Consider the following 25,419-nt stretch of genomic DNA (forward strand, 5'->3'; position numbering starts at 1 on the left):
AATAAAGCATCTGCAGGGCTTCATGAAAAACAACAGGCATCTAGAATGTATCAGGTAATTAATCACTGACTGTACCACTGCCTCTTTGGCTTTCACTTCTTCAGCATCATTTTCAGAAACAGATGAGTTCTTATTCAAATAAAAACTAGTTTTATTTTCAGCTGTAAACAGTGAGTTCTGTGGATGATCCTGAGTAAACAGTTTTCTGGGATGTAGTTTCTGGAAAGATGCTGCAAACCGAATTTCCATTCACCTCCTGTGCTACGATGTGCTGACAGAAGTTTCATGATCTCAGCCAATCACAATCAACCTGCATGACATCATTTCACACTGTGACTGTTCACTTTCTCTAAACATGCTGCTAATGAAGGCCTAGTGAAATAAATAACCCTTGAACCCTGTGTGTGAGGTTCAGGTGCTGGTTAACTCTGGAGGTGCTTACTCACTGGACTGTACTGCACTGTACTGTACTGGGAGGTGTTCCTGTTATTTTCTTCTTATAATGTGGACATAAGTAATATTTCTGCTTCCACGTAGAGCACAATAACCATGGCACACAGTGCGTGCCTTCATTTACAAACTCACTGAAACACGGAAATGTGGAGAAACATTAAGAGGAGGTATAAACATGATGAATGATGAATTAGTCATAAATAAAGCCAACATTGCTGTGTGTGAAGAAAAATGATTTAAAGGACAATACTGATGCTTTTTTCATATTTTAGCTCCTACAAATCACACAGACGTCACATGACTGTTGACCATTATCTAAAGCATCTGATCCTCTACCTTACAGACAGCCAGTAGTGTTTCTGTTCATTTCATTATGACATGAAAATCAACTTGCAGAGAACTTGAACTTCATCACATCAAAAGTGATGTTTGGGTCATGTGATGATAAAGCTGCAAACAGGGTCTGGTTTAACTTTTGGTTTAACTTTTCTGGTTTACATACTGTTCAGGGTAAAATTTGACCTGTTTTTACATATGAGAGCTGTAAAAACACCACATACACGTTTCTTTTAGCCAGATTTTCCTAATGTGAAATGGAAAATAAAATGCATCATTATTTAATTTTGTGTAGCTGATACACAGCATTCAAATGGGTTCAAATGTTCTCCTGGAGCATAAAATAGTGATTTTGAATGTCTTTTTTTTTATCCATAATATTAATCAAACAGAAAGATTAATCAAACATTTATTAATGACTGATGGGGAATTTATGAATGTGAATTGGTGTAGAGACTAATTATGATTCAGAATATGAATAGTATGTAAGGGTTAAAAATTCTCTCTTTATTCTATATTTGGAACCCCATTAGCTTCCATAAAAAAGTTGCCAGTCTTCCTTAGGTCCACACCTAGAGGTTTGGGTTTTTTTCCCTTTATTGGACACTTGGTGGCAGAAAGGCCAACAGGAAACAAGGGGAGAGAGAAATGGGTTAATGGGTATGACTTTGCCAGACTCGAAGTGGGGACGTTGCGGGTATATAGCATGCACTATAACCACTCGGCTAAGAGGGCACCCCACACACCTAGAGCTTTTTATGTATATATGAAAACTATCATTACCTGAGCCTCATGGAGATTGTTGCTTTTCTGAGTTGACTGAGGAAGAACATCAGGCATCAACCCTCCAAATCCCTCATGAAACTATTAAACCAATAATAAAAAGAATTAAGCAGCCAGGTTCATAAGAAATATTCCTCTTTGTCCAGATTTGACACTCAAGCAAGTTTCAAGTCACTGCAAGTTGGCATACTGACATGAAGGGACGACTGTCTGAAAGGTAGGACACTAAAAACTTCACCTCCCATCAGAATGTATGAACAGGAACAGATTGGACTATGTGACATGTGAACATCTAAAATAACGGGGTCGTCATAGAGGGTTAAATAGGTGTGTTTCTGCCCTTCGTGTTCCTACGTTTACTTAAGCCTCGTCTTCGTCTGAATTTCTTGGCTCCTCTGGCCGGAACAAAGGATTGTGGGTCAGTTTTTGCAGGTCATCCGCAGTTATCTCTCTCATCCTCCCGTCCATACCGAGCTGCATGGGCTGAATCAAGTTGGTCCTGCAGGGAGGAAAGATGAAAATATAAATGCCACTAAATGCCTCTGATTGTCAGTCTTGTCTAATTCTTTATCATTCAAACTGACTGGTTCATGTGTTAAGTGTGTTTGTGTGTTTTTATCAGTTTTTATTAACCTTGACAGTTTATCAAACATTTGGACCAGCTTCATAGCTTCAATTTCTTTCTGCTCCTCTGTCATTCCCTCCATAGGATTGGGCTGCTCCTCCTCTACAACACCTGTGATTGGGTTTATCCTGGAGACACAGACAGAGACAGAAAAATCAAAAAGACAGAAAACAAACTCCTTTTTTTTTGGGATCGAAGCCACTCATGCACAATTAATGATGATCTTTTAGAGAAGATGTAATGATGTACTTGCCTTTATCACACACTTTAACCTCAGTGACCCACAATATTGAGCTACCGTCCTGCTTAGGCCAAACAGCCAAACCCTGATTTTCTCCACTGTCAACAAGGCTTGCAAAGATAGGCTTAGGAGTCTTAAGTTAAGTACTGCCAATCAGCCAGCTGGCATGCTGGCATGTAGAGAACTTGCTCAAGGGGCATAAAAGGTATCCTCTCTGACGCAGCAAATGCCCTAATCTACTGCAAGAGGTAAATAAGACTGGATTTAACCCTCCTGTTTTGGCCTACTCACCATCATTTCTAATAATAAGTGTAAAACGTGTGGTAATAGGTTGGAATGAAGTTGGCTAAAAAGGTCTAACACATAATTGGGTGATCATTTATACCGTGTTCTTTATAAACAGTCAAACGAAACCGGGTCAATTTTGACCTGGGACAACAAAAGTTACAGATCAATGGGAAAACAACAGGAGGGATAGTTAATCTCATCAATATACCCAGCACTGCCTCTAAACCACACTCCTGGAATGGAGCTGGACATGCTCCTTTTCTCTGAATTGTCCAGGATGAGAGGTATTAAGCAAGTACTGGAGTACTCACAATGTCCTGGCTTGTGACCAAACAAGAGGGTCACTGAGGACCAATTTACGCCTGGTATTAACATGTGATCCCTATCTGGATACCTTATCTGCATAATGACATCTGATATGTAAGTTCTTTTCACCTGATATTAAAATATGTCAGCTGTGCCTGCATTGTGATGGATCTTAATATGCAAATGAGCTGGCGGACTTGTCAACAAACATAGTGCATTCCAGGTCAAAGAAATTGTTGCCATGAATGGATGTCATTCATTTTTCTGTGAAGGAAAACTTGTAGCTACTGTTACAATTTGTAGCTTTTACAGAGCTTGCTCTAGCTGGCAGGAAGAGGCGGAGCTAAGTGACCTTTCACCTTACTGGCATAATGTTTTTATATGAAGGTTTTTACACCTGCTGAGGTCCAATCACAATGCAAGCTTGACCACCTCTAAATGTGGTCTGGTGTAGTCCAATCACATTCTGATCACAATGCATTGAGTACATTTACATGCCTGGTGTAAACAGGGTATGAGTATCATTGTCGCTATGACCATAACTGTTCAGAGAACCTGGAATTCTTAGAGTCTGTGATTGGGATCTTGGGGAGGACTCCACCTGGGTTCCTTTATTCTACTAGAAGACTTCAACACTCACAGGGACAATTATTGTGATACCTGGAGTGAAATGATGCAGGCCATATGAGGAATGGCCTACATGGCATTTTTCTACTACTTCTGTGGTATAAATATCCATAAAAAACATATGTTCTCACCCTTACCTGCCATCATGACCTTTGGTTAGTGACCCAAAAAATGAGACTACAGATATAAGTGGCCAAAACGAATTTCCCTCGCAATCTGGCTGTTAGAGATAAGGTAAGGTTAGAAGGATTCAGGCATCTAATTGGGATGCCTCATGTGGAGATATTTCAGACATGCTCAACTGGTGGGAGACCCCAGAACAGGCTGGAAAGATCATATAGGCTATCAGGTCTGGAAACACATGTGGGAAGCCCTTGAGGTCTCACTACTAATGTCTGTAAGGTGCATTAGTAAAAGCTAAATATCATATTTGGAAAACAATGAATCAGTATACATCAGACACTGAGATAAGGTAACAGTGTTACTGTGGTACTGACTGGGATCTGGCCTCTCTGTACTCTTCTGTCTCAGAGTCTTCATCTTCAGAGTAGACCCCCGAGTCTCTGCCCCCTCTAAGCAGTCCTCTGGCAGCCAGCAGGCCTGCAGCATTTCCATATCCAGTGTACTTAATGAACCTTGAAACTTGATAGAGAACATAATGTTGTTATTAAGGCAGTATTCCAATACATCAGAAAACACCAGATACTATGCCAAGAAAACCAATCCAACAGTCCAGTTTACATCTTTACATCAGCCTTCATGAAGTGATTCTTCAAAGATGAACTAGCCAAGATTTAAACACAGATGTTTTGATCTGGGGGCGGCTATGGATCAGGAGGTAGAGCGGTCGTCCACCAATTGGAAGATTGGCGGTTCGATTCCCGGCTCCTCCAGTCCATATGTCGATGTGTCTTCGGGCAAGATACTTAACCCCAAATTGCTCCCGTTGCTGTGCCAACGGTGTGTAAATGTGTAGGTGATGAGCAGGTTGGTACCCTGTGTGGTAGCTCCTGCTATCAATGGGTGAATGAGACGTAATGTAAAAGCGCTTTGAGTGGTAACAATGACTAGAAAAGCGCTGTATAAGTACAGTCCATTTACCATCTAAGATACAGACACACCTCATATCAAAAACAAATCATAACAGTTTGTTAAGTGGAACTTCTTACAACCAACAGAACGTGGAAACTTCAGTTGATCAGTCGAGATAGTCGACATCACAGTCACCCACGGACTTAAAATCAATCATACAAAAATCTAGTGGACATATCCCTCACCACTTTCTTTGCAGAGAACAAAGAGGAATTCTGCAGCACAGTCCTTCACGTCAGTGTCGATGTGTGTCATCAGACGGACTAGTTTGTTCCTCAGAGCATTGCCCACCTCTGGCTTGTTCTTTACATCGCGCAGTGGGGGCAACACCTACACACACAATGACATGGATATCAATAACACATTAACTCTCATTGTTTATGTCTTCATCATCATTCATGTCTTCACTGCCCCAGCCCTATACTGACCTTTGATCTGAGGAACTTCCTGGTTTCTCTATGAATGCGGGCACTCTCAGTCAACAAGTTCAATGATGGGAGGAGGGTCTCCTTCAGCTTATGTCCCTGTGACACAGACAAGCAAACTTTTAAAATGTCAAAATAAACACCACCATTCAGTTTAACTATCAAATGACTTAGCCTCCTAAAACACATCCTAAAACTACATTGAAACATTGTCAGATTCACAGTGGACACTTAAAATCATTGCAACAGAACCACAGACTGACTTTTTTGATTCCATACATTCTTCCTTGTCAAAATCTACATTACCCACAATGCAACTCGACTGCCAGTTCAGTCAGAGATTCAGGTGTGTTATGCTAGTAGTGGCTAAGGGAGCCTGGAGCTGCTAGCCTGGAAACATACTATGATGGGTAAAATCAGTTTGAGTTCCCCTTTAAATCAAGCTTACAATAATACAATCTAATATTGTTATTTTAGGTGGTGGAAGTGAAGTCAGAAGGTACAGTAGAAACATAAATATTGGAAACATTAAATATTGGAGACATTATGGCAATGCAATCCAAAGGGCCATTTTATCCAGATTATCTAAAGCACCTCATTTGGAGGCCAACTTGTGAGCACACCTAAAATATTGCTAATATATTATTTGCTGTAGAAGAAGAGTAGAGGTTTCTGGCACAACTTCACCTATTTCCAAGGTGCACGGAGAAGGGAAAAAAATATCCCTTATTGCACATGGCTGTATTAACCTGTTGACTTGGGACCCTGGGCCCTTGTCGATGATGTATAACAGTGTCTACAGCCAATCTAATTTCAAAAACTCATGCATGTTTGGTGCTTCTAGGTGTTTGCAGCTCTGGTAACAATCCAGCCTTGCTTGTTAGACATGAGAACAGAAGCCAGAAGTTGGTCTGTAAACAGCTTTTGTGATTGGTTGACTGGTGTTTCTTGAGCTGTCACATTCTGTTGTGTTAATGTTACAATGTCTCTAGATCTCAACAATGAACTAATAACTCATTTCCACCACTGACTGTCAGGAACATTGTTCATTGAGTCTTTCTACTGATGTACACATTTTTTGTTATTTATTCACAAGTGTATGTTTTACGTGTAGAAACCAGATGTCATCCTATTGCTGTGTGACTGTTAGAATGCCATGGAAACGATTCATTCATCAGTTAACATACAGCTCCATCTAGTGACAAAGATTATGCTAAATATAGAAAATACACTATTTTCTTTCTTTTTACCTCTGATACAATAGATCATAGATGAAACACCTGTTTTAACCAACCAACCACTGTATAAATATAGCACATTAAAATATGTGATTCAAATTCCCACCTTCTTACTTGTTATCAGGTAATGGACACACATACACATGGAGCCTTATCTCACCCTGTCAAGTTTTTTTTCCATGAATTCCATCAACATGTTGACAGTATCCATGTTGACCCCCATGTACTCGATGGAGCCTTGTTGCACCTTGGGCATCAACAGTACATCCAAACAGGTCAGAGGGAGGTTACCCAGCAGGTTAACAGTATGGCTGGAAAAAAGAGAGGGATCGGTAAGACGGTCAGTCACTGAAGAGCAGGGTATGTTACCCATCAAAGAAGAAACCAATTTGACTGTGTAAAGTCATCACTGACAGGATGGGTGTTGTCTTACCTGTGGAACTCCTCAGTCCTCTCATCTCCATCTGCACAGCTCATTAGGCAGTGTCTCAGTATGGCCCCCAAATGTCTGTACTCTGCTGCCTCCTCCTTCACACACAGGTGTTAAACACATATTATTAACATGTTTTCATATGAAAACTCATCACTGTGCATGTGTGGATTTACGTTATTCTTTTTTTGGCAGAGGAAATAGACTCACTAATGGTCAATTGTTGAGCTTTTGACATTGAAAGCAATTGTTTTCTGCTGTGAAGATCATATCTTACATACAACATCTTCCAAAAGAAGGCTTATACATCTTTATAACTAAAGACTTCTTACATGTGTCTAATTACTTAACAAGAGAAAGTCGCTAATGTAGTATTCTTTTCACTGGCTTTAGTTTTTAGTAGCCAGGCTAACAGCTTGGCTCTATGGGTAGCACAGTCAGTCAGTCAGTTCAGTCCATTTGGGTACAGACTGAATTATCTCATGACTTTGATGCCTGGACTTTTCATCTAGTGGCACCTTGTTTCAACAACTGTTGCCTGGATTGGCAAACACTTAGGTACAGACATACTCGGTCTCATAAAGGATAATAATAAATAATACATTTAATATGTACCACGCTTTTTATTCATAGTGAAATTCAAAGTGCTTGAATTTCACTATGATGAATACCACTGAACACATGACATAAAGAATATAGTAATAGGAGTTCAAAAGAAAAGCCTTTCTGAATAGAAAGGTTTTTTTAAGCCTTTTTTTAAAAAGAGACTGGGGTCTGTGCTGCCCTCAGATGATTAGGAAAGCTGCTCCACAAGCATGCTGCAGCAGAGCAGATGGCTGATACCCCATCGGGTTGAGCTTGGAACTGAGGACCCGGCAGAGCTGCTGGCAGATTTGAGGGTGCAGGTGGAGGTTTGCAGTGTGATCAGTTCCTGGAGATGGGGAGCCAGTGCAATGAAACAACAATTGTTGTTCTGAATATACTGGAGCTTATGGATACTCCTGACAGAGATTTCTGTGAAGAGCTCACACACAGTGGTCCTATCTTGAGATGGCAGCATCTGATAGGGATTTTAAATGTTTTTGAGGTGGTAGAAACATGTTTTCCACAGATGTCATACGATTATCAAAAGTCACACCCAGATTAATGACTGAAGAGGAAAGGGACCGTGAAATGGCCGTGGCCATCAAAGATGAGATGAAGTGTGGGGGATGACTGAATCTGACGTGGAGTACCAATGAGGAGTACTTGAGTTTTGCTGCTGTTTAACTGGAAGAATTTGTACTCATCCAGGCATTTATATCCTTAGGTGCTGAAGTGTGACATGGTTGTAGAAGAGCTTGATGTACAGCTGGGTATCATCAACACTGCAAAGAAAAGACAGCCCTGGTCTCCTGACGATATGTCCAAAGGGGAGCATGTAGATGGTAAACAGGATGGGGCCAATAACTTATCATTGTGGAATACCACAGGTGACAGGGAAGCAACCTTCATGATCCCAGTGAGACATAACCAATCCTACCAGAAAGGTAGGACTGAAACCACTTAAGAGCAGACTCTGACAGTCCAATGATGGTGTGGAGGTAGTGTGGTGGTACAGCAATGTTTCAGTGTTGTGTGCTGAACGAAAACCTGTCTGAACACACCTTGGACAGGAAAGGGGGGTTGGAGCTAGGTCTGTAGCTGGCAAGAATTTCTGGGTTCCAGAGTGGGCCTCTTGAGGAAGAGCCAGATGACTGTGACCATTAAGGCAGATGGAACACTACCAGGTTGTATAATGTGGGTAATCAGGGCCTGAGAATGGGGATGTATGATTTAAGCAGAGCTGTGGGAATGGAGTCCAGAACACAAGTACAGGGTTTCATCTTCCTGAGGGTTTCCTCAACTTGGCTCTGCCTGATGCCACTGAAATGTTGTCACGTTGTTGACCTTGATTCTGAAAAAGTTAATAAAGCTGTTACATTGCTCTTCTGTAGCCCCAAATGGAAGATGACCGTAGCTTCAAGATGTAATTACGTTGGAATGGAGCTGTTGACCAAGGATCTTTAAGTGACTTTGAGGAAGTTCTTTGATGTTAACAGAAGGCCAGTTTATGGACAGCAAACCCAGAGCGTGCGAAGTGTCATTCCAGGACATTTCCAGCTGTTTTTTTATTTTCTACAGTTTGTGATTGAACAAGGGAGCACAGCATGAAAACTGACCTCACTCATCTTGACATGGGCATGAAGATCAAAGACTGTTCAGAGATGTATTGTAGAGTGCTACTAGTTCATCCACTGATGCAGAAGCTGGGCAGATGATGCTGGAGGTCCACAGTCATTATGGCTGGGTCACTGTACTTTTCCAGTTCCAAAAAAAAGCATTTGACACTTAGGTTTAGTAGAAGGTGACAGCAAGGCAAACTCCACTGACACCACCTTCTGGTCAGACATACCTAGACACACCTAGTTAACATGATGATACACATTAAGACTGGTGTGTGGACTTGGCTTAACATACAGTAAATTAATGGATTAAGTATTATACTCACTAAATGCTGGAAAGACAAAAACTACTAAAGTTTACAATTATTAGTATACTATTGGCAGCAACAACTCATCGAAGCTTGTGAGGCGCAGTTTCAGGAGCGGGAAAAACACCCCAATTACACCCCTTCCGGCTCCTATATAAACCAGCCTAACCCCTCTTCCCCCTCTTTCGCTCTCGTATTTTAAGTGGATCCTTCATACGGCCTCCCCACACCGCATCAAGAGCACAAATGATTCATTCAAATCTTGTTAATAAATTTGTCAAACGTATCTCATTGGTGGTGTGGTCCTTGCTCGTGAAATGGGCTTTCAACCTTTTAATGGCTAATGTTGTACAAAATGTGTAACTATATTTAGTACCTCGTCAACCTTGCGCCTAGTTGTGTCAAATGTAACATTGAACAGTATTTTCAGTATTTCCATGGCGCGTTCCGTCTCCTGCCGGCTCAGAGGTGGGAGTTCTTCAGGTGGGACGCCTTCTGACCCTGCCCTGGCTGTCTCCAATGTATCTGGCCAACACAGACCCAGTGTAGCATCCAGCTGGTTCCCTAAAACATACATATGACAGGAAGTTATTATTTTATATATGTATTTTTATGTGTCTTGTTTGATTTACTTATCATAGACTTAAAAACATCCCAATGATAAAACAAACATGATCATGTTACCTGGGAGACTAGATACACAGAGAGCTGAGGTTTGTTACTTAGTGTCAGTGGTTTCACTGCTTACACAGGAAATGTGTTACCTAGCAGACTGACGCCATGAAGCTCCTGAGCCAGCTGTGCCCTGACATCCACTCTCAGGGCAGTCAGCAGAAAGGTGAGGCGCAAGTCAAAGAAACGAACCTGGACAAAGAGATAACACACATGGAGCCTTACAGTATTCACTATTCTGTATCTATCTGCTTTTTCGTCTTCAGAGTAAAACTATGCCCTGTTTTAAAAAAATGTTTTAAATGAAAACGATCTCCCTCTACACAAGCGGGTTTTTGCATGTGCATTCCATATACCACAACATTCACAGTTATTACAGGCAGGACTTTCGGTACATGTCATACCCCTCTCTCTCCCTTTGTTTCCTCTCTGTCTCGACACTGGCAGCTTTTTACAGGCAAAAAAGTGCAAAAGAATGATTCATTTTATAAATGAATTATTTTAAATGTAAATGTCAAATTAAATTGTTTTTTAATGTGGAAAACATGTTTATATTCTTTAAAGTAAAACCTTTGTTTGGGTATTGGTTTTGTATTGGCAACAGTACTAAAACCAATTTCAAATACCAGCACACCAGTCTCCTAAAAAATATGTTTATAACAATTAATTGGCATTAGTAAAGAGGCTTTGTAGAAAACATGTGCGGTCCCAATTACAATTTTTATCATTATGAAGAAACATTGAACACGTTCTATAAGCTGTTCACTGTCAACACAAAATGACTTGGGGTTTCAAAAGTGATTATTATTATAATAATGTTCATACTGAATGCATCTGCACAATATTCACTATCAAAACTTTTCATTGATTTTCCTACAATATTTGCTCATGTTAAGGTAAACTAACACTTGGTTAAGATTAGGAAAATATGGTGGCCTTTGGTTCAATTTTGGAAAAGTGAACACAGACTTAAGGTGTGATATGATACAGCTTATTTTGGCTTATTCAATATTTAAATCAAACTACTTCCTTTTGATAACCTAATTCTAACAGAGTGCAGGATGCAGATTAGTAACATATAAACACATTTTGTAGGAGACAGGATTCCAGAGTAATGGGATGCTGGAGACACAGACACAACACATGCAGTACTGGTAGTCAGTAGAGCACAGATCTCTGCCAGGTGTGTACAGTACAGATGGAGGAGAAGACAATAAAAACAAGGATTTTTTCATATGGTATCGTGCCAAAGGCCAAAATGTGACCTGCAACAGAATAGTGAAGCCTTGTTTTTAGCTTAGCTGATTGGCGGAAATGCCTTCTGCTATGTCTTACATATCCTAAAAATGGTGATGACTGCTAAAATGACAAAAGTCTGAGCTTTTTGATAGTATATATTTACTGGCATTTTAAAGTCTCCAAACAACCTGACTATGAAAGGAAACCCTGAGAGAATCATGACAAAACACACACACAAAATGATCATTTATGATCCTCCTAGCTTTCTTTTTTTTTTTGCCAGGTTAACTCCCACACTTCTCATCCAACTCTCACATTAAAACATCTACCTCACTGAGCATCCATACCTCATGGTTCCAGGTGGGATCATAACACTGCTTCAGCCTCTCTGCCACCCCCTTTATCAGCTGCAGATCAGCTGCTACCACCTGCCAAGATGAATGTAACAGATTAGCACCGTGGAATCCTAACAGTGATGATTTATCTGATGCAAGTGTGAGGGGAAACACGGCAGACTGACCTGTCCTGTCTCGTTGTGTAGCAGGATGTTACAGATGGACTTGAGCGCCTCGACGATCACTTCCTGGTCAGGGTTTTCTGCTGCCTCTTCTCCTCCATCACCCTCCCCTGGGAGGAGACAGCAGGTAAAGGTCAGGTAGCTACACACCCCCAGTCTATATTTAGGATTCTTCACGGGAGGAACGTAGGATGAAAGATACATAAACTGAGCTGATGATGTGCCAGCTGTTCCATGTCTTTTTCATCTCATTAGATTTTTGTTTAATAGTTCCACAGAAGTGTGCTGTCCAGCAAGTGAATCACTGCACAAGCCAGCAACAACTGTGAGCATCACACTTATTTGGACAGCTGAAGCCTCATATACGATTCATGTCAAATAAAACAGTGATTGTGGATTCTATCCTCCATCACTTGGAAGCAGAGGGATCTTCTAATGGTCAGTATAAACGGGAGGAATGATTACTGCAAGATAAACCTGTTTCAATGCTCACATGAACACCTCAATGTTATTTTAACACAGAATTAGAAAAACTGTGGAACACAATTCATGAAAGTCTGGTGTTCCATGTTGCAGGGGGAAGATAAATGTGATGTGTAACATAAAATGGGAAAAAAAAGTGTCAGGGAATCTGGGGAAGAAAAGCAAAGGAGGAAACAGCAAAACAGAATCAGCATGAAAAACCTGGAAGAGCTGGCAGGAATTACCTTGGTCCTCCATCTGCTGGTTGTGATCAGGTGTGGTGTTAATGGCCGCGGCGATGCCGGCGTATCGGGCAAGTGTGGACATGGCAGAGCGGCTGATGAAGGGGCCCAGACAGTGTTTGTCTCTGGATAGAATCCGAACCGTTTCTAGACAGGCCAGCTGGCAGGAAGGCTGCAACTCCCTGTTCAGGAGAGCGAGCACCAACTCCCCCAGACGCTGCGTCACACGAGAAAACATCACACAACACCTTCAGGTTTAGATCTGAACTGTATTTCTTACAACATTCAACTAGAATTACTCCAGCATGCAGTGCTATATTCCCATCAGTGACAAGGGGATGTTTTCCATCATCATGTATTTTGTGATGTCACTGTGAAAGATCATGATAAAACAAAATAACCATGTTTTACCAAAGTTACAGTAATACTGGCTCATTTTAAATAGTGGTAAATGTGACTGTATATTATTGTTAACGTATTGTCATTATATATGTCACTATATGAAAGAGGGGCAGGAGTTTTATATATTTGCATCATTATATAAACTGGCAGTTTATCAATTAAAACAGGTATTGTTCTGAAATGAATTTATTGACATTAAAATTAGAGCCTGACCGATATCGGCCTATCATAGATATATCGGTATTGGTAAATATGTTGTCTGATATGTGCCAATATTAAATAAAAAATTAAAGTCATATTAGCAGCATTTTATGTATATTTGATCCTTTTTCTCAATTCAAGTTTAATATATGTATGTTTTTTTTTTTGTTTTCTGTTTTTTTAATTCATAGCTAATTATAATAATTAAATTCCCAAGTTTATTGTTAGACTGTAAAATATCATTCCTCCATTACGTATGTGTTTGATAACCACATTTGAGGGATCATTACAAAAAAATGTGTGTTTAAGTATATATTCAGTGTACACATAACATTACCATTACATTTATAGATATCGGAATTTTTTTGCTCCCTAATATCGGTATCTGCATCAGCTACTAAAATCCAGTATCAGTCTGGCTGTTATTAAATACTGCATAAGCCCATCAAATGTTGTCCTCATCTCACTAACTGCATGTCTCATTATTACCAGTATGTTATATGGTGAAGATGCTCTTTGAGAGGAAACGGTGACTAATAAAACCATTTCCAGTAACTTGTATCTTGCAGTTTGATGCACTGACCACATGCAGACAGCTACAAGTGCCACTGATACATGTTAAGCTGTCTTTCATAATATCTTCCTATAGAGTGTGTGCATGTGTATTTTCAGTGTGTGCATGTGTGGGTTGGCTAATAAAGGCACAAGATGACAGTTAAGCTGCAATTGGACTGAATTCAACCCTGAACTCCGAACTAATCTACCTTTCTTTCTGTGCCTCTGGGCTTTAGAGCCATTTTCATCCTCTGCTGTCAGAGTGAACTAAAGTGAATATAAACAAGAACGAGGTCACTGTCTCATGTACTGCGCAGCAGACAGGATGAGGACAAGACAACTTGGTCCTCATCACTGAAGCCTTTTCTCTCATAAAACCAGAACATACTGTTTAAAAAATGACCATTAAATGACCAATTAAACAGATGATGGATTATTGGCAGCATAAATAAGTAGAATTTAGAGTTTAAGGTAAAAACTAAGTTCTTAAAAAGTGACAACACAAATAATACATGCAAAAACCCAATGATTTGAAAACTGTTTGTATTTATAAGTACACCACTAATAAACTATTGTAATGAAATAAAAGGGATATAAATGTATTATCACCTCTCTAATACTTTACCTAAAGGCTTGACCTCACTTCAAACCACAATAGAACATCAAATCCTGAGATCTTATCCTGTCATGAAAATACGTCATCATGGAAAGTACATGGATCTATTTTTAGGTTTTGACTTAATGTCTGCTGTATACTGTACAATCCCTTTAACTTCCTGCAGGTACTTACTCTAAATCATGTTTTAAAAGTAATAGGACAGTGTGATATAAAATATTTATGTCTATGTCCTGAACTAAGATGATCATGAATTGTTGATATATTAAAGATGATAAGGTGAAGATGATAACTCCAATATGTGTCGAATACTACTCCACTAACTGATGGTGGTCTCCTCTAGAAAATCTGAGATATTGTGTGAAAAATGTCAAACTTAAAGTTGATTTGAAACAATATAATCTGTGAATGTATATAAATGTGTTGGGTACTTTACCATTTACAACCAGAATGACTCTTTTCAATACAGTGTTCTGAATCTTTTCACCTACAAATGATTCACCTCAATCAGCTCAGAGATAGATTGTTAGTATCTATAACTCAACATATAGAAAGTGAGCGGATCATCTATGACAACTTTTTAAAGTCAGACTTCTATTAAGGTTCTATTAGTTTTATCATTTTTGTTAAAACTCAAATTTAACTTAACCCTTACATACTGTTCAGGGTCAAATTTGACCCATTTTTACATCCAAGAGCTGTAAAAATACTTTTTTTTTTAGCCTGAAATGTGATGTCTTCCCCTAATCTGACCCAGAATATACAAAAAAAGGAAACATATTTGACACATTTAAAAAAATTTCATTTTTCACATTTAATATAATTTGTTGAAATAACTATCATGTTTTATGTAACATTGGACCAAAATATAACGTCTTTAATAAAGTTCTTTTTATCATAAAAACTAAGAAATAACTCTCTCTGCTCTCTGAAAGCTTCATTAAGGATAAATCATGTTTATCTGTGACCGAGGAGGTATTTATGAATGATTTGTGGTTCGGAAGTTTGATATAGAGACTAATTATGTGAGGAAATACTGTGATTAGTCAGAATATAATAATAATAATAATAATAATGCATTCTATTTAAAGGCGCCTTTCAAAGCCCTCAAGGACACCGTACATACATAACACAACAACAGTGCATCAAACAATATAAATCAGGTAACATTGAGGTGGAAGTTAAATAGATAAATAAATAAATATGAATGTGACTACATAGTGCAATAGTACAATAAATAAACAAGAATGTGATGGCATAGTTAGTGTGAGACAGAGTATGCCACTCTGAATAAGTGCATTTTCAGGCGGGAATATGAACAGTAACGTGAGGGTTAAGTGTCATTTTGATCCATGCTGTAGAAATGCACTTTTAATTTCTTTTTTTCAACTCTCTGAGCTGATTGAGAGGAAAGCAAAACCGACTTTATATCTACATCTACAGACAGAAACCCACAGTTTATCTTGGATTTTAGCGTGTGAATATCACGATCGGGAAGTCACGGTGCCTGGTCGCTGTTACAAATAGTTACAGCTCCTAACTCCCACAAACCATTCTGTCTCCCCCTGCTTCCAGTCACTGCACTAAGCTAAGATAATTGCTTCCGAGCTCGCAGCTCCATATTAACATAGAGATCCTCTGTGCTTCTCATCTAACTCTCTGCAAGAAAGCCAGAAAAATTTATTCCAAAATGTCAAATGATTCCTTTAAATGAATAAAGTAATATTATATCGCTCACATGATTTAAATCTGTTTAAAAAATAGTGATAAACTGCACCATCGTCACAGCTGTTGCTCAGATCCCAGTAGTCTGCCCCTAGAGGTTATTCTAATAATTACACAAAAAATTATTTATGTACTAACAGTTTAGCTTTTATAGTTACTATGTACGTGTGAAACTGTGAGGACTGTCTTGAGGGTGGTGTAGTGAAAAAAGGTCACAAGTTCATTAATACTGAAAAAGGTTCATCCATCCCTCTCTAGACCTCTATGCATTGAGATGAAGCTCTGGTCACATACAGTATGATTATGTCCTGCATGACTGTGACTTTAACTCTACCACACTCTCTGTCTCTTTCTGTACCTATTTGTCTCTTCCTTCACAACAACCATCAGGGGAGTTGGATGAGACGTTGTTTCCACCCAGACTTTGTTTTCCTGTATCGGTCCCTGGAGTCTGGCTCCTCTGTCTCCTCCTTCCATACAGCCTCACTGAGTTATTAGTTGCAGTATTAAACCAAGGTAAACATCATTAATGATAAGAGGATAAACTGAACTTACTTATGTTTTAATATACTGTCACTACATCTGTTTTTTTTTAATACTTACATAATCCTTATATAACTGAATCAGTAGGATTTAACCTTGGAGCTCAATGCAGTGACTCAATGAACTCAATTGCCCTGATCAGAAAGTAGCAAATTAGCAAATCAGCTAACCACCCATTAAAGATCCACTCCAACAAGTAAATTAAATGAAAATTCTCAAAATGACATTGTCTCCTTCTCCCTCATTAAAAAATTCAGAATCTATGATTAAGCAAATATGTGTAATTTCAGAAGTCAGATGTCTCCTTCTTCACTGTAAAGTCTATTCTCAGTGTGTGTGTGTGTGTGTGTGTGTGTGTGCACTGGAGCCTTCAGACTTCCACATCACACTTGTGTAAGGTTGCATCCTGGACCATGACGATGATGATGATCCTGCTCATGTTTACGTGCCTTTAACTCCGATGTATGTGAAAACAAACTCTGCGCACACATCATTCTGCACATAGAAGACGCTGAAGGAACAAGAAGAGGGGAAAAAAACTGAGTGGAGTGGGACTTTAATGAATCACTATCACCTTGGTGACTTCCAACATCTGCTTTCTGGTTGTGGTTAACTGAAGCCAACATTCTGAAACATGGACTCTGTTGTGTGGAAGATAAACTGTGGGCACTGCTTTACTAAAGGAGAAGTGTAACATGTGGTTTACTGCTATACTCATACCTTTTGTAGCTTCCCTTGCTAAAGCACCAGGCATGCATACACACACACACACACACAGATGATACAGAGGAGGTGAGAGAGTGTTAGGTTAGGTTACTGTCACTTTCCATGTGTTCTTTTACTGATGATTTCTGTGTTACTGCGGGGCAGAGTTGCAAATGTAACCCTTTCATGCATAGTGGGCACTACAGTGGACAGCTATTCAAAAGCTGTTTTCTTACATATGAATAGATTTTGATGGCATAGTTGCACTTCAGCCATCGCAGTGGACACTAGTGGATCATCCCATACACTACCACTTCATCTGCAGTCACTTTTTTTGGTTGTAAATCAGTTACTATTTTTTCATGCCTAAAGAGAAATAAAAACACTTAGGAAAAAGCCTGACTGAGGTTATCATAATTCATGCATGAAAAGGTTAACACATGTTCCATACATTCCATAGTGATTTTTTTTTTTTAAAAGATAAATGTGAGCTTCAAAATGTGACATATGCCCTTACAAATATCCTTGACAAACAGTAAATGTACAGGAGTCAGTCCTGTTAGGAAATACCTCTCTGTCCTGTCCTTCTCCCTCGCTGAATGTAAAGCACTGGTTCATCTGTGGGAATAAAAAAAAGCACAAAGGCAGGTGTGAGATAAACAAGAAGAGCCAAATAAAGGAGTGGAAACAAGAGGAAGAGGAGAGTAAAGAGGGGGTAGAGAGAAAAATGCAGGAAAAACATCGTACAACCATCATAAAGAAGTGTTAGTTACAGAATCATCAGAAATGTAACAATTTGTTTTTTTTTGTCTAAGAAGCAAAACGTGGAAGTAGTGTGACATTGTTGTAGTGCCACCAAACCTCAAATGGAGAAGGATGAGGTGGATGGCTGACTGTACAAAACATACCCTCTCAAGTTATTTCCTCTTAACCACATTGTGCAAAACTATATTAACTGATTTGGCCATGAGAGGACAGTGGGGGGAAAAACAATGACTTTTATTGTTATGGATCATTTGTTGCCTATTCACATGTCCGGCAGACACACAGCTTCATTATCATTCATTAAGAATTTGTTTGTGTCCACCATGATAAATAATCACTGTCCTTTCTGGGCTGGATGGATTACGAGAATACTTACATGAGAACACAGGACATTTGCAAGAGAAAGTGACGTTTTTAAAGTATCTTAAAAACATTAAACCAGTTTTAAAGCTGCATTGTTTTATGTCCTTTCAGGTATGTTTTGCTCTACACCACCTCCTGAGAAAAAATATGTTTCTTTAGCTGCGACATGTTCCACTATGTTCACCAGCTTGTCTCTAGTTATGTCTGTCTACTGTTTGGTTCTGGGCAGGTAGTGTACAGTGAGTCAATCAGAGCTCTTTCACTGGAAACAGCTGCCTGCCTGCTGCTGCTAGAAAGAAGGAAGTTGACAGTGGAGTTTATGGACTGGAAAACCCACACACTGAGCTGAAAGAGGCTGTTCTGTAGAGTTGAGGGGAACTTCAGAGTTGGTGATAATTATCTGTTTGTAGTCTTTTAATACATTGTTAATGTAAAAATATTGATTAGTGCAGTTTTAAAGACACATTCACTAATTCACTAAAGCTTTTTTCTTGCTTCATTCCTCCTGTTCATACTGACCATTAGAAGATCTCTTCATTATACACTTACAATGGAAGTGATGGAGGACTAAATCCACAGTCCTCCTTCTTTGTAAACATGTATTTATTTAAAAGTTGATCTGAAGCTAATATAAAGCTTCAGTCGTCCACATGAGTCAAATCTTCATCTTCTATGTTTCAACGTTACAGTGTTTTTAGTAGCAAAGTCTTTTTGTTACTATACTTCCACCACAGCTCAACAGGGAAACACTAAGAGGGAATTTGATGCTAAAAAGACTGTAAATGTGTCAGATATCACTTGATATGACTAACTCACACTGATGAATAGAATAGAAGCTGATCATCTACTTTTAAATGACTGTGTGGACACACTGTGGATTTAGTCCTCCATCACTTCCATTGAAAGCACATTTGGGAACCTTACTGTTGTTTTAAGAGAACTTGAAAAATTGTGAACCTGTCCTTTAATCAGATAGTTTGCATTTTTGAAGTGGGGTCATATGAGGTACTTATACATAGTCAGTGTATTACCTGCAGTACACATTTTCTCAGCTGTAGAGCTTCATTATTCCTCTGCATGCCACACATTGTATTACACTGTAACAGCACTTTCTGAAACAAACAGCTTATCTGCACTGCAATGCAGTGCACAGCATGCATAAATATGGAAGTTCAACGATTGAGAACATGTCATTTATTTTAGTTTCATTACTTTATGAAGTGCATGTAATATACAGCAGGCAGAATAAACCAGAGGAAAACTAGGGGAGGTATATGACAGACACCGTGCAGCTTACATCTCCTGCAACACTAAGCTCCTCATTTCTGAGAGCTCTTTAGTACAGTAGGATTTGACTTGGCTGTAGGAGACTCTATTTGTGTATCAGAAAGAATCTAATCCTATTGCCTTTAAGATCAACTCCCACACACCATAAGTGTCTGTGAGAGGCCGAGACCCATGCGGTACTGCTCACCTGGGGTTGGCAGACAGCATTTTGATGGCTCAGGTGACATTTAAACAAATGAAGCAGACCCACTTTGAGATTTAGACTGTACTGGAGACAGATAAATATATAATATGTAAGATGTGTAAGTATTTTTTACGATGTGTGAATTGAGCATTTGCATCCCTCCAACAACAATTGACTGAAGTTTTATGTTGGGTTGAATCAATACAAACAATCACATTGCTGGAAAAAAAGGGAAAGGTCCCAGACAACACTGCTGTAAGTGATTCATATAGCTTCAAATGATATTGCTGTGCAAGATAATGGTGGGGTGAAGGTGAGCTTTGTTGAACTTGAATAAATTCAGCAACTTAAAATTGATTCACTTTCAGATTTTTGGATCGATTTTGTATCATTTTACCTTCTGTGGACAATATTAGACAACAACATTGTAAAAGCAGAAGCCCTCAGTTCCTGTAGCACCAACCAGATATATAATAATCAGCCACCACTCATAATAACTTTAGAAGATGATAATATGTTAATGTTGTGTTTGCAGTTTCTTTTGCTGCCCCCAAGTGGTCGAGAAAAGTTATGAATGCAGCTTTAAAGCTAGTTCTACCTGATAGAAGTTTAAAGATCCCTTTCAGATATTTTTAAGATGTCTATAAAATACTCTACTTTGAATAAGCATTTGTGTTTTTGTGTGGGTTTTCCACAAAACAAGTTGAATTATCTTGTCAAAACCCTTAAAATTACATTTTAAGGGTGACAGCTGGACACAAGATGTCTCCTACTTCACTGTAAATGTCATACCCTGTGTTTGTGCACTGGAGGTTTTGAAGTTTTTCTACATCACACTTGTTTAAGTAATATACTGGATCACGAAAAATTATATTTTCAATCACGCATGAAACTTCAGGTTTGAAAAGTGAAGCCATTGCCAGAAGTGATTTCAACCTGAATTCTCTCAAATATCCAGTAGGGGGCAGCTTAGACTTTTTCTTTTCGCTAATTTGTGTTTATTAGGTAGCATATTTGATAGATGCATTATTAGACAAATAGATACATTATTGGTAAATAATTTAAAAACAAATTTGTTACATTTCTACCAATAAAGTCACGAAACAGCCACCTGCACTAGTCTAGCTTAGTTAGAGTGGTGCTATGAAAACCAAGAATACATCAATAACAGTATATAAATGGGTAGGTCAGGACAAGAAATGATTACTAAAAGTATGTCTATTTCATTTGAAATTATATAAAAAAAATATTATGTATCCTGAAATGGTAGTAGGTTACCTAAAAACCTATTATTGGGAATTGCAAGAAAGTTTCAGAGTGACAGAGACACAGGGCATCCTGTAACCATAGTAATAGCTGCCAGAAGAGCCGCTGACTAATCTGAGCAGCATGCATGAGAATATATTACAATATAGATTTGTGTATTTGTTCATCCTGATGGTCTGAATTGCTGCTGCAAGGAGTTGCTCTGTGCTGCTCTGTCTTCTCTGTCTTTGCGCTGTCAATTTTTTCTTTTCGCGCCCTGACATTATCAGTCATGAATTTATCTTTTACTGCATGAGAAAATGGACATGTGGTGTGAGAGTGTGTGAAAAGTATATGAGTCTCAGGGTTAATGTGTTGGCAGCCCTGCATTTAGTCAAGTAAAATCAAGTCATACTTATTTATAGAGCATATTCAAAAACAATGTACGCTGACCAAAGTGCTGTACAGAATAAAATCAGGCAATAAAAACCGATTGAAAGACTAAAAACAAAATAAACCATATAAAATAAAGCACAAATCAATAAAACATAGGCATAGAATAATAGCCATTTTAAGTGGATCCAAACGCTAAAAAATGAAGTGTGTTGCATTAGTCTAAGTGGGAGAAAATGAAGGCATTGATGCCTGCTATTAGGTCTCACAAAGAGGAAAGACTTGATTTTTGCAATAGTGCAGAGCTGCTTGTCAAACTTTAAGGCAGATATAACCACAACGGTTTTAAAATTGAGTTTATTAAAGGTGGACATATTACCTAGGCTGTTGGAAATTGATTTGGTGGAGTCAGAAGGGCCAACTTCAGTCTTGCTCTCATTTAACTGCAGGAAATGTTGTGCCATCCAAGGCAGTTCATAAGAATAGATTACACTGGTCCATAATAGGGAGATACAGCTGGGTGTCATCTGCATAGCAATGGAAGGAGAGACTAGCTGGGAGAGAGAGGAAAATTGCCTATGATGACAGAGAAGCTTCAGCTGCTGAGGTAGGATGCTAACCAGTTTAAGACAGTGCCAACACCAACTTCAGGAATTACATAGAGGATAACCTTTTCAAGAATTCTTCTCTCTAAAGTCCTGTTGTTTTGAAAAGAATGGGAGTTTAGAGATTGGTCTATAGTTACTAGGCAGGGTGGGATCTAGATTGGATTTTTTCACGAGGGTCTTGACCACTGCGTGCTTGAAACAGGTTGGACCAGTACCAGTGGCCAGGGAGCTGTTGATTATGGAGATGATGCTGGGACCGGCTGTCAGAAGTGGGAATAATATCAAGGGTGCATGTGGTAGTTTTCTTGGGATCTTTATGAGGGAGGGTAACAAGATGGGTTGAAAGCTCTTCAAGGGAGATGACAGACCAATGAGACAGCTAGGTCATGGGTGGAGGGGGAAATGTTTAATCCGATGTCTTCAACTTTTAAGATTTTTATTTCTACTTCCATTCTGTTTTTCTGAACTCCTTCCTAAGGGCTCTAGTGGTATCATTAAGTGAAGGCAGGCTTTTAAGAGTATGGTTTCTTTATTAAAGGGGGCAATAGAGTCAGGAATAGCAAGACAGGTGGTGTTAATAAGGAAGTTAGAGCCTCTGTGCTAAGGATGGAAGAGAAGGCTCAATAGTGCAGGTATTGGGAACAGCTATGAGGGCATCAGAGAACTTAGATGCAGTCAAAGAATTAATGAAGCGAGAGAAGCGAGCAGGAAGACGAGGTTTAGTTTGAGAAAAAGGCGGGGAGGCATCAAATAAAATTGTACTATGATCTGACAGACAAGCATCAATTATTTCCATAATGCGAGTTGGAAAACCAAACATTAAAACTAGGTCAAGTGTGTGGCCTAGCTTAGGGGCCAGTAATGAGCTGTGTAAGGATAAATGGTTCGACCAGTCTCTTAAAAAAGTCTTGTTCAGTGTTTAGTTGTACTAAAAGACCCTTTAAGGAGTTGGATGTTTAGTTTTTTCCAGAAACTATATTTTGTTTAATTGGTTTTATGCCTGGCATTATCACAGTTAACCATATGTTGTGTCTCAAATCACGTACTTCTGTTAGTACACTTCTGTTTAGTACACACTACATTATGTACTTACTTGTGTCGTGCACACATTTCGACACGTTAGTGTTGCCTCAAATCAAACACAGCACTTACAGGAAATTAAGATTAGCTAGTTAGAAAGCTAGCATTAGCATTCGCATTATCATTCGTGATACCAAATGATTACAGACTGCTAAATTAACCCAAGAAACCTACTGATGGTTTATATGTGACAACAGTATACTGTAGTGGTACTTAGTGCAAAAAACACATCTAATGCTTATCTAACGCTGTGATGTTCACCGTAGTTAAAACATCCTCAGCCTCCATTTCCTGTTTAAACAGTGTTCCTTCCCCTTCTGCTACGTAGCAAAGATGGCAACCGTTGACAGTGAGAAGTGTTCATAGTTACACACTCCATTTTTTGACTGTTTTGAGTGCACCATCTGGTTACTTGTAGTGCACTGAATTTTCCCATACTTCTCAGTGTGAACACTATGATACGATATTATATACTTTATTCTCCCCTTGAGGGAAATCTGTCTTGATATATAAATACATTACATCCAACACAAAAAAACAAAACAAAAACAACACATAGAACATCCACATATTGTACACGCCACATAACGCACTAATGCACTCAAAGTGTAAATACAGAAGAACACAATTTGAGACACAGCAATAGACTGCTAATGCAACATGCTAACATGCTAGGATTAGCTCCACCCTCTCGTCCAAATATGGTTACTTGTGACGACAGTCAAAATGCAGCTTCAAAACATGGGGTCCACTAAGCACAGGCAGAGGTTACCATGGCTACATGTATTAATTTTTACAGTCTATGTTTTCAATGAGCACAAATAAACTTTCCACTGTCAGAAGATGAATGTGAAAACAAACAAAAAAACAAAGAAGCTCAAACATCCAACTGTATGAACAAGAAGACTTTTTTTTTGATTGATTGAAAAAATGGACTTTAAAAATGTTCTATATCAATGTCAAAGTTACACTACTCTTATGTAAATAATCCAGTGTATAAATAATCAAGTGGAAATCCATGAACAATTTCTTTCAATATCTTTATTTGTTATGTTATAGGCCAACAAAAACTTTTGATCAAAGGTAGTCATAGGATAATAAGATAATGATGTTGACAATATAAATCTACAGTGTGCCAAACAGGCCGGGTCTCCCCTAATACGGATCATCATCACAAGCATCATCTCCTAAATTGAAAGGGTGTTTCTAGATGACACTAAAGCTTGAACAGAGGCTGTTTAAATGCTAGGGGAATATAACATCTACACAACATAACTGCATAATAATTGTGTATGCTGAACTTCATATTTCATTATAGAGGGCTGGTCCATCAGCTGATGTTTACCTCCTTGTTGTAGCTCTGTAGAGCCGTCAAAGCAGTGTCTTGCTCTCCCGTCTCAATTTGCTCTATGATGCCATTTAAATCCATCTTCATCGCCATTGAGTTAGCTGCAGCTTCCTCCTAAATTCGCCGTCAGAGCAGGACTGTGTGTATGTGTGCGTTTGACACTCAGACTAAAGGTATACGTTTTGTCGGTCACCACCCACAGATGACTGCATGATGTCTGAATCCCTACCAGCCGGCGAGAAGCGATTAACGGAGAGGATTTGTGCAAACCAAGTGCTGCGTTTACGTTCCCCGGGAAAAGACGGGGGAAACGAGCTTCCCGGTTTCTATTGGTTGGAACGACAGCTTCCAGGGTAAGAATTGTGATGATAATAATAATAATAATAATAATAATAATAATAATAATAATAATAATAATAATAATAATAATAATAATAAGGATAATAAGAAGAAGAATGTGAAGGATGAAAACAAATAACAACAATAATTGTCTCCGTTTTATAGATTTTGATAATTGTGTTTGCTAGTTTTCAGACAGTTTTTTTGTTATCTGCTGAAGTAATAAAATAAATAAACATTTTTCTGCTTATTTAAACTCATGTCTTTATAATTTTTCCATTATCACCACAGTGGATGTTTCTATTCAGTGAATGCAAATTATAAACGTTATAATGTAAAAAAATAAAAAATATAAATATAAATAAACATTTACAAAATTGCAAACTGCAATGGTTGTGCAAAAACCCTTCGGTCACTCCAGACATGATGTCCATTGAGATAAACATAAGATGAATTTAGTATATTAATATTACAACCAATTCATGAAAGTGAGGTTTGTGTGTATATAATTGTATTTAATAGTGAAAATGTTTTCTACTGAACTTCCTGTTTTGTCTGTCTGCCATTCTGTA

The 25,419-nt window shown here is 38.7% G+C and overlaps 1 protein-coding gene across 1 annotated transcript; it reads right to left on the bottom strand.

Annotated features, from left to right (window-relative positions):
• Positions 1-1,883: 1,883 nt before the first annotated feature.
• Positions 1,884-24,601, bottom strand: ric8a (RIC8 guanine nucleotide exchange factor A). Its single transcript, XM_062421135.1, has 14 exons — positions 24,506-24,601; positions 17,806-17,853; positions 12,492-12,705; positions 11,788-11,894; positions 11,615-11,695; positions 10,121-10,220; positions 9,733-9,920; positions 6,848-6,942; positions 6,575-6,725; positions 5,180-5,275; positions 4,937-5,081; positions 4,157-4,301; positions 2,206-2,325; positions 1,884-2,071 (listed from the first exon to the last, which is right to left on the bottom strand). Exons 1-14 carry the CDS (start codon positions 24,599-24,601, stop codon positions 1,933-1,935), a joined length of 1,725 nt encoding a protein of 574 aa, XP_062277119.1. The 3' UTR covers positions 1,884-1,932.
• Between the last annotated feature and the right edge of the window lie 818 nt (positions 24,602-25,419).

This window comes from Scomber scombrus, chromosome 6, assembly GCF_963691925.1.
Source record: "Scomber scombrus chromosome 6, fScoSco1.1, whole genome shotgun sequence".
Classification (NCBI taxonomy): domain Eukaryota; kingdom Metazoa; phylum Chordata; class Actinopteri; order Scombriformes; family Scombridae; genus Scomber; species Scomber scombrus.